General features: G+C 54.6%; 1 protein-coding gene and 1 non-coding gene across 2 annotated transcripts; one reads left to right on the top strand and one right to left on the bottom strand.

Moving 5' to 3' along the window:
- On the bottom strand, positions 1 to 124 carry LOC118726695. The gene has a single exon (XR_004990376.1). It is a non-coding gene; the product is annotated as a small nucleolar RNA SNORA25 (small nucleolar RNA).
- A 3343-nt stretch (positions 125 to 3467) lies between these two features.
- ASB16 (ankyrin repeat and SOCS box containing 16) lies at positions 3468 to 8422 on the top strand. The gene is made up of 5 exons (XM_036450963.2): positions 3468 to 3858; positions 4807 to 5074; positions 5560 to 6052; positions 6390 to 6503; positions 7226 to 8422. The coding sequence occupies exons 1-5, from the start codon at positions 3477 to 3479 to the stop codon at positions 7409 to 7411; spliced, it is 1443 nt and encodes a 480-aa protein (XP_036306856.2). The 5' UTR covers positions 3468 to 3476; the 3' UTR covers positions 7412 to 8422.
- Positions 8423 to 9746: the final 1324 nt, after the last annotated feature.

The following is a 9746-nucleotide window of genomic DNA, read 5'->3' as shown; positions in this document are numbered from 1 at the left end:
TTTTATGTCTCCTCAGGAAAACAGCACTGGTGAGGATCTGGTACATCCTGTGGGGAACTTCAGTCTTAGGTCATAGCGTTAAGAGCTCCTGCTTTGGTCCCATAAGCTCTCTTTGAAATGACCTATCCCTCATTTTTTATTCGTTTATATCAGTATGGGCTCACGGGTATTTATTCTAAGCTTTGGGTTATAACCTAATACTACTTTATTTATTTTGTCAAGCAGCTCTTGGTCACTGTAGCTTCTCTATGCCACCTTTTAGACCAGAGCCGCACAGGGACATGGCTGCGGTGTAAAAGGCCTAATGGTACCAAGCTGCCAACTTTGTTTTCCTTTCCTGGAATAAAGGGAAGAAAGGATTTTTCTCTCAATTCATGGGTGAGGGGGTGTGGATTAAAGATCCCAATTTGGCCCAGCCAGTGTGGTTCAGTGGTTGATCATCAACCTTTGAACCCGGTGCTCATAGTTCGATTTTGGTCAGGGCTCATGCCTGGGTTGTGGGCTCGATCCCTAGTAGGGGGTGTGCAGGAGGCAGCCAATCAATGATTCTGTCTTACCATTGATGTTTCCATCGCCCTCTCTGAAATCAATAAAAATATATAATAAAAAAAACAAACACCTCAGTTTGACCACCAGCCTCCCGGTTTCCACCTGTCTTCACTAGGCAGCTGTGAGTCAGGGACCTCTCCTGGGAAGGTGCTGTTCTGGGGAAGGTGTGAACCTCCCTTTTCCCAAAGAGAGGCTGATCCCAGGGGTCCCATGTCAGGACTGAAGTGAACGAGTGCTTTAAGAACCCCATGCCCAGTTAGCTGCTGGCTGCAATCAGGCCCTGGAAGGCTTTTGTGTGCTAAGCCCAGGAGCAAGAAAGGACTAATCCTCCAGCACCCTTGCCCCTTTGCACTCCCATTTGGTCCTCCTACCTGCCCTTCTTGCTCTTCTGCCCACTGCTAACTCCCCAGTTCTGCCTTTGTAGCTGAGATCTGTGGTCTTCAGGCACCTAAACTACCCCCTGCCCCTGGCTGCAGTGTCTTTCCCCATTCAGCGCCCTGCCGCTCACAGTCCTGGCTGAGGTCCTGGTTTCTCTGGGTGTGCTTTCCCCCACAGGGCTGAGCTCCCAGAAGGCAGGCTGGGTGTCCAGTCACCTGGCATGGCTCCTTGCCAGTGGAACTGGGCTCCCTGTGAGCTCCTGTGTGGGTTGAAGTATAGGTCTTGGGATGTTAAGGCAGGGGACAGGGGACAGAAAGCCTGGTGTCCCTGGGGACTGATCTGTAGCCAGAGCACCTCCAGGCCTGTGATGAGAAAGTCACCGAGAGGCTGGGAAGGCCAGCACGATCATGGGCCCCCACGCCATGACTGCTGTGCACCTCACGAGGGAGGGGACGCCCACCCCACCTTGGCCCCTCTTGGCCCCACCTGGCCTTGCCAACTCCCAACCCTGGGAACCCAGCTGTGGGTGCTCAGTCCGGCCGTTGGTGGGGCAATTAAAACACTGAATGGGTTCCAACAGGGTTAATCACCGCTGTGTTTATAGAGGTGCCTTTCTCTGAGGATCGCTAAGCCCTCCTGTGCATGATCTCATTCCTCCTCTGGGATCCCTCACCCTGGAATACCACCAAGAGGCTGGGGCCAGAGTGGGTGAACAGCAGGAGAAAGGCAGCTCCGGAAGCAGCCCCGGCTGCCGCCGCCCACGTGGGCAGGCTGATGAGTGTTTGCTCTGGCAGAAGACAGGGCCCTCAGTGAATGCACTACACACAAGAGGCCAGCCTGCTCTGTGCCAAGTGCCCTAAACACCATGTCAAGACCTACTGTGTGCCAGGCCCTGCTGGGACCAGAAGCCTAACTAAATACATTCAGAGCCTCCTCTGGAGCCCACACCCAGCACGGCTGCAGAGACCCAGGCTCACAAAGTGCACGGACTGGGAGTGGCCGGAACCGGGGGAGTGGGGGACCCGGTGCTGCTGCAGCGGTGTCCCCCAGAGCAGGTGGACTTGAAGGGAAGCGTCAGAAGAGAATTCCAAGAAGAGGGAATGGCAGGGAAGGGTGAGGAGCCAGGATGAGAATGCGACATGATGTGAGGCCAAACCAAGGATCAGGGGCTTAGTTGGAGAGGGGCGGTGTTAGAAGTCGGCAGAAGTCTTCAAGCGAGGAAGTAACCATTTTAGTTAGGTCATTCCATGGAGGCGGTGAAGCTGAGGGATGGTGGTCAGAGGAGGAAGCACCTGGCAGGAGGCTGGGCTGGCCCCTGTTACAGACATTGAGATGGGGACTGAAAATGGGAGTCTGGGAGCTGGGACCTCTCGGGCAAGGGGACCAAGGAGGGGAAGAAGTCAGAGATAACTGAGCGAGGGCTGCTGCAGAACCAGGTAGGGGAGGCAGTGCAGGGACCTGGGAGCCAGGAGCCTACAGCACTGAGGAAGGCAGAGGAGAGCTGCTGATGCAGGGACCGGCACCCCTCCTGCCTCCCCTCGCCTGGCTTGGCCACCACACCCGCTAATGTCATTTCATGGCCTCATTCCTCCCCCTAGAGGCTCCTGGAAGCACAGCTGCTTTCTCCTGAGAGGGAATAGGTTCCTGGCTTTAAACAGGTCTCATTGGTCTGAATACCCAGAGTGGAAAGGTCAAGCCCTTGGCCCTCAGGCAGGCATGTGAGCCCTTTTATTTATTTTTAAAAATATATATATTTTTGCCGAAACCGGTTTGGCTCAGTGGTAGAGCGTTGGTCTGCGGACTGAAAGGTCCCAGGTTCGATTCCGGTCGGGGGCATGTACCTTGGTTGAGGGCACATCCCCGGTAGGGGGTGTGCAAGAGACAGCTGGTCGATGTTTCTCTTTCATTGACGTTTCTAGCTCTCTCTCTCCCTTCCTCTCTGTAAAAATCAATAAAATATATTTAAAATATATATATATTTTATTGATTTTTTACAGAGAGGAAAGAAGAGGGATAGAGAGTTAGAAACATCGATGAGAGTCATTGATCAGCTGCCTCTTGCACGCCTCCTACCGGGGATGTGCTCGCAACCAAGGTACATGCCCTTGACCGGAATAGAACTGGGACCCTTGAGTCTGCAGGCCAACGCTCTTCCCACTGAGCCAAACCGTTTTTGGCCATGTGAGCCCTTTTAGGTAAGGTGACCAGACGTCTCGTTTTTTGGCGGAGCTGGGGTGGGGTGAGGGGACTCACTGAAGGTAGTTTCTATAGCCCATGGTGTCCCTGCTAGGAGGGTGGGGAGAGGCTCACAGCTGTCTTGGCTCTCACCTCAGACCTTGCCAACCCAAGGTGCTCACTCCTAAGAGATGGGAGGATGAGGGCCCTGGGTTCAGGGATGGGTATCGGCAGGGCCAGGGCCAGGGCCAGGGCCAGGGCCAGGGGCAGGGGCTGCCCCAACACCTCTGCACCGGGATCAGGACTCTGGGCGAACGTGTTTACCGGAGATCCCAGGGCCTATTTATAGTGTCAGCTGCTGCTCTCTCCGGGCCATGGGGAGGGGCAGGGTGGCTCCTCACAACAAGGGTGGTATCGCTGGCTCTGCCCACCTGCTGCCAACCAGACCCCTTCCCATGGCAGAAGAGACCCTCCCCTCCCCCTCCGCCAGGCTGCGCGCTCTCCGCCTGCAGCGGGAGTGGCTGGAGTGGGAGGACAGGCGCCGGGCAGCAGCCCAGCTCTGCCGGAGCCAGAGGTGCCCCCCAGGTTCTCCGGCGCGCCTGGCGAGGCCCCGCCGCTCCTGCCGAGACCCAGCGGTCCACAGCGCCCTGTTCTCCGGCGACCTGCAGCAGGTCCAAGCCCTGTTCCAAGACGAGGATGCCGCCAACATGATCGTGGAGACAGTGAGCAACCAGCTGGCCTGGTCGCCGGAACAGGGTAGGGAGCAGCAGGTGTGGGCAGAAGGGGAGGATGAGGGGAGAAGGAAGGGGGTGGGGAGAGGGGGAGAGCCCCAGCCCCTCCCTGCAGTCCATAAACTACGGTATGCTATCCTTTCCCACAGCCTGTCCCAGTTCCCTGCCAAACAGCAATGAGGCATGGTTAGTGGTTTGTATGTTTTTTTCAGAATTAACATTATATGAACACATTAATAACATAAGAATACAAGTATATTCTTATGCAATTTTTTATGAATATATATTCACACATGGATATTTTTTCTTCCACAGAATGAAATTATAATCCACATGCTATTTTTTTAACCTGATTTTTTTTTTCATGTTAAAACATGTCAATAACCATAAGACAACATCATATTTTATATAGGGGCGTAAGTTCTGTATGGGTATGCCATGATTTATATAACTAGCCCCCAAATAGGTTGGAGAGAACCGGTTCCTTTTTTAAAAAAATATGTTTTATTGATTTCAGAGAGGAAGAGAGAGGGAGAGAGAGAGATAGAAACATCCATGATGAAAAAGAATCATTGATCGGCTGCCTCCCTCAAGCCCCACACTGGGGATCGAGCCCGTAACCCAGGCACGTGCCCTTGACCAGAATCGAACCTGGGACCTTTCCGTTCGAAGGCTGACGCTCTATCCACTGAGCCAAACCGGCTAGGGCAGTTGCCCTTATGGTTTTAAAGAGCAATTAATTTTGTCTCCAACACACATACTATGCGTTGTCACAGACTGACACACTGTTCTAAAAGGCTGTTCCGGTTTACCCCCAAACCAGGGCTTGAGTGAGCCCCTCTCCACAGGTACAACCTGGCCCGGAGTGTGTGCTCAGCCAGGGCACAGAAGGAAGCCCAGCATCAGCTGTTCACCGCAGCCTGCCCCGCTTCCGCGTCTCACCCCCCCGCCCCATACTGTCTGCTCTCCACAGGGCTCTGGATACTCACCCCCAAGACCAAGCAGACCCTGCCCCTCACCATTGCTGCGGCCCGAGGCTACACCGACTGTGCCCGCCACCTCATCCGCCAGGGAGCCGAGCTGGATGCCCGGGTTGGGGGCCGGGCTGCCCTGCACGAGGCATGTGCCCAGGCCCACTCCGACTGCGTGCGGCTGCTGCTGGCCTTCGGCGCCAAAGCCAACGTGCTGTCTGGGGAAGGCACAGCCCCCCTGCACCTCTGCACAGCGCCGGAGTCCTTACAGTAGGTGCTCAGGGCTTGACGTGATTTGGGGAGGGTGTGTGTGTGTGTGTGTGTGTGTGAAGCTCACAGCCTGGAGACAGGTCTCATTCTACAGATGAGAAAACATCAAAAAGGTTTAGTAACTTGTCCAAGATCAGCTGCCTCCTGCACACCCCCTACTGGGGATGTACCCCAAACCAAGGTACATGCCGGTGACCAGAATCAAACCTGGGACCCTTCAGTCTGCAGGCCGACGCTCTATCCACTGAGCCAAACCGGTTAGGGCTCTAACTAACTGGGCTGGTTTTTCACGTGGAAAGTGAAGATGCTCCTGGTGACTTCCATGGGCCTTCCCCAGGGGGTCTCCTGTGAGCCTGATGGCGGACACCAGGCTGGCCCTCGGGTGCAGGGGGTGGGGAGAAAGAGGGTGAAGGAAGACAGAGGTGCTCTCCGGCCAGGCCTTGGTCCCTCAAGACTTGCCTGGGTCCCTTGCGCCCGGCCCCCAGGTGCGCCAAGCTGCTGCTGGAGGCGGGAGCCGCTGTGGACGCGGCGGCGAGGGACAGCGAGGTGACAGCCCTGCACGTGGCGGCGGCGCGCGGCCTGCGGGGCCACGTGGCCCTGTACCTGGCGCACGGGGCCCGCGTGGGGCTGCGCACCAGCCAGGGCGAGACGGCGCTCAACGCGGCCTGCGCCGGCGCCGAGGGCCCCAGCGAGAGCCGGGAGCACCAGGCGGTGGCGCGCCAGCTGCTGGAGGCCGGGGCCGATGCCCGGGCGGCCGGCCGCAAGCGCCACACGCCCCTGCACAACGCCTGTGCCAACGGCCGCGGCGCCCTGGCCGAGCTGCTGCTGCGCCACGGGGCCTGCGCCGGGGTCTCCAACGCGGCGGGCCGCACGCCCATGGACTGCGCGCTGCAGGCCGCCCAGGACGCCCCCGGCGGGGAGCCCGAGGTCCTCTTCCGTGCGCTGCTGGACTATGGGGCCCAGCCAGTGCACCCTGAGGTGCGTAGGGGGAGCCTGTGGAAGGGGGGCCCAGGTGGGTGGGGGGATTGTGCCTGTGGGATTGCCCCCCCCGCAGGGGAGAGCCGGGGCCAAAAGCCTGGCCCTGTAAGTCCACCTTTTGTGGCCAGAGGTCTGTCCCCATCTTGGGAAAGACCGCTGGAGGCTATGGGGGAGAGATGCAAAGGAGAAAAGGGTCCCAAGGAAGCTAGCTGGGCCAGGAGGTCGTGGTGAACTGAGCATGGGAAGGAGGAGAGGCTCAGACCATGGTCTCTGGGTTTGGTCCTGCCCCTGGTTGGGGAGAGGCACGGCACCCCTGAGACCCTCTTTGGATTCCTAGATGCTGAAACTCTGTGCCAAACTACCTCGGGCCCTGGAAGTCCTACTTAATGCCTACCCCTGTGTTCCATCCTGCGACACCTGGGTGGAGGCAGTCCCCCCGGAGCTGTGGCAGGTATGTTCGCCCAGGGGCACAGGTCCAGCCCGGGCTCTGGGCGAGATGGAAAGGAAGGTTGGGCCCCAGGCGTATCCCTCCAGATTGGGCTGGAGGAGGACAGGCAGAGGGAAACCCCTGAATTCTAGGTTCCCTCTACCCCCTGGCAGCTCAGAACCACCTCTAATTCCACACCCTCTCCCGGCTCTCTTACCTGCATCTGCGCAGACATTTCTTTTTCTTTTACTAGAAAATATTTTTATTGATTTCAGAGAAGAAGGGAGAGAGAGAGAGAGAGAGAGAGAGAGAGAGAGAGAGAGAGAGAAACGTCAATGATGAGAGAAAATTATTCATCGGCTGCCTCCCACAGACCTCACACTGGGGATCAAGCTTGCATGTGCCCTTGACCGGAATCAAACGTGATATCCTTCAGTCCGCAGGCTGACGCTCTATCCACTGAGCCACGCCGGCCTGGCATTTCTTAGGCATCTCTGACTCCGTGTGCACTGTGCCGGCACCTTAGGAGTGGGGATGGGTGCAGAGATGGTGAAGACAGGGCTCTTCAGTGTGGTCCCAACTCCCATGATCCCTGCTGGGCCTCTCTGGCTCTGAACCTGAGTCTGTCAGGATGCATCAAATTTTACATGTTGCAACATCCTGGAGCCCTACCACTAGGTAGCCCCCGTTGGAAGGGCAGAATTAAGGGTCCTGGGCCATCTGACCCTGTGCCACTCTTGGCCTAGGAGCATGAAGCCTTCTACAGCTCGGCCCTGGCGATGGTGAACCAGCCCCGGCGGCTGCAGCACCTGGCCCGGCTGGCTGTGCGTGTCCAGTTGGGTAACCGCTGCCGCCAGGCTGCCGACCGCCTCCCGCTGCCCCAGCAACTCCGGGACTACCTGCTGCTGCCTGTGGAGGGGCGCATCCAGTGAGCACCCTGCCGGGCTGCTCCCACAGCGTGTCCTGCTTTCTCCATCCACCTTACTCCCACTCCACCCTGGACAGCCAGACCCTGGGCCTCAGTTTATACTCCCTGTCTCCCCACTGACTGCTTGAGACAACTGCTGGCCAGCCTTACCTGAGCTTCAGCTCATCTCTGATGGAAATGTCTGCAGACTCAGACCTCACCCATCTCACCTTTGCCTAAGTGGATGATGCCAGGAGGTGATTATCATTGCTGTAACCCTTCATCTTCTGCTGCCCATATGTCTTAATTCTGTAAAGAATGACAGGCTCTGCCTCTAGCTGTACTGCCTCTGCCCAACTTGTCATTGTCATTTGAAGGGAAAATCTCACTGCCTGGTCTTAAAACCCATGCTCTTGAAACCCTTTGTTCTCAGGTGTTCCCCCTCCTTGACATACCCTCCCCACGTTTTTTTTTCTTTCCCTGATTGAAGCTGATATCCTCAAGACAGCTCAATTTGATCAACCTAGCAGGTAGCCTTCCTTGGTATGATATCTATTTAAAACATTTTATTGATTTCAGAAAGGAAGAGAGTGAGAGAAACAGCAATGATAAGAATCATTGATCGACTGCCTCCTGCACGCCCCACAATGGGGATCAAGCCGACCCAGGCATATTCCCTGACTGGGAATCAAACCATGACCTCCTGGTTCATAGGTGGATGCTCAACCACGGAACCACACTGGCTGGTGGTATCATACCTATTTAAGAGCCTGTCTTCTCAACTAGGCTTGAACAGATATTTTGGTAAATGGTTGTTGGAGGAATAGATACATGATGCCTGGGAACAATTTATGGTTGCATTGTGCTCCCCTGCCACACACCTCAGTGATGCATGGTGTCTGAAACAGTGGTCACCACACTTGTGATCTCCGAGAGTCTGTGACAAGAGGACCAGCCACCAGCTGTCACCTGCCCCCTTCATTTCCTCTTCTGGTTCCAGAGTCAAATGCACCACCATTCATCTTCTTTTTGTTTGTTTGTGACCATTCATCTTTAAGAGGAAGCTTTTCAAGCCTCGCTAGTTTTTATGAAAGCAAATAAATGATTTGTTCACAGTACCAATGTGTGAATGTGGTTGAGTTGAAATGAGACAGAGATACCTATCACGTCATGTTTATTTCCCCCTCTTTGTCATCTTCCATGGTTCCCAAATTTTCTGCACTGAGCAGCTGTCACTCTTGTGATAGCAACAAGACCTCATCCCAGCCCCTGAGCCTAAAGTACCCACTGTGGGAGGGAACTGAGGAGGGACCCTGGGATCCCTGGCCATTCCCGTTTGCAGTCATGTGCTAAACAAGTCAGGAGTCCTGGAGCTGGCTTCCTCAGCTGTCACCCAGGCTCCTCTCCTATGTGGAGTTGTACCTGCAGAGATGCCCTTTGACTAACACAGAGCAGATCCATCCTGCACTCTGGGGGTGGATCTGTTTACCTCTTTATGTGGAGCAACATTGTTTCCTTTCTTGACATTTTCACTTTAATTTCACAGAGACCAAGGCCCAAGAGGAGAGGATGAAATCCTCTTTAGTCCTGGGCCCACGCTGGGGGCCGCCTCCTCAGGGGAGGATGCTGAACTGTCCATCCTCTCACAGCTACAACTACAAGATATCTGTTTAAATAAAACGAAAGATACCTGTGAAGATGTATATTATTTGGGGGTAGGGCAAAAGCACAAAAAAGATTAATAGATATGGATACAGAAAAAGCTTAATGAAAACACCAAGTCATACAAACAACTAAAAGGCAAAATATTGGAAAATGTACTGCAGCTAAAAGATTTTATTCTCTTGATCTGTGAGAGAAAGAATAACATGTTTTATTATCAGTATTGATTTGGTTTCTCTACAGTGTATATTAAAACAGTAATATGGCCAAAACTGGTTTGGCTCAGTGGCTAGAGCGTCAGCCTGCGGAATAAAGGGTTCCAGGTTCAATTCCAGTCAAGGGCATGTACCTTGGTTGTGGGCACATCTCCGGTGGGTGGTGTGCAGGAGGCAGCTGATGGATGTTTCTCTCTCATCATCGATGTTTCTAACTTTCTATCCCTCTCCCTTTTATTTTTTTTAAATTTATATTTTGTTGATTTTTTACAGAGAGGAAGAGAGAGTGATAGTTAGAAACATCGATGAGAGAGAGTCATTGATCAGTCACCTCTTGCACATCCCCTACTGGGGATGTGCCCACAACCAAGGTACATGCCCTTGACCAGAATCAAACCCAGGACCTTTCAGTCCACAGGCCAACGCTCTATCCACTGAGCCAAACCGGTTTTGGCCATATTACTGTTTTATTTTTAATTTTTA

This window comes from Pipistrellus kuhlii, unplaced genomic scaffold, assembly GCF_014108245.1.
Source record: "Pipistrellus kuhlii isolate mPipKuh1 unplaced genomic scaffold, mPipKuh1.p scaffold_m20_p_22, whole genome shotgun sequence".
Taxonomy (NCBI): Eukaryota; Metazoa; Chordata; class Mammalia; order Chiroptera; family Vespertilionidae; genus Pipistrellus; species Pipistrellus kuhlii.
This window is presented reverse-complemented; position numbering and strand designations above follow the sequence as displayed.

What these genes read in the sequence shown, in the direction of transcription:
- ASB16 (XM_036450963.2), top strand. Translation starts at nt 3,477, where the DNA reads ATGGGGAGGGGCAGGGTGGCTCCTCACAACAAGGGTGGTATCGCTGGC. An exon ending in GGCCTGGTCGCCGGAACAGG is followed by an intron (nt 3,859 to 4,806) that starts GTAGGGAGCAGC and finishes TGCTCTCCACAG; the next exon opens with GGCTCTGGATACTCACCCCC. An exon ending in CCCAGCCAGTGCACCCTGAG is followed by an intron (nt 6,053 to 6,389) that starts GTGCGTAGGGGG and finishes TTGGATTCCTAG; the next exon opens with ATGCTGAAACTCTGTGCCAA.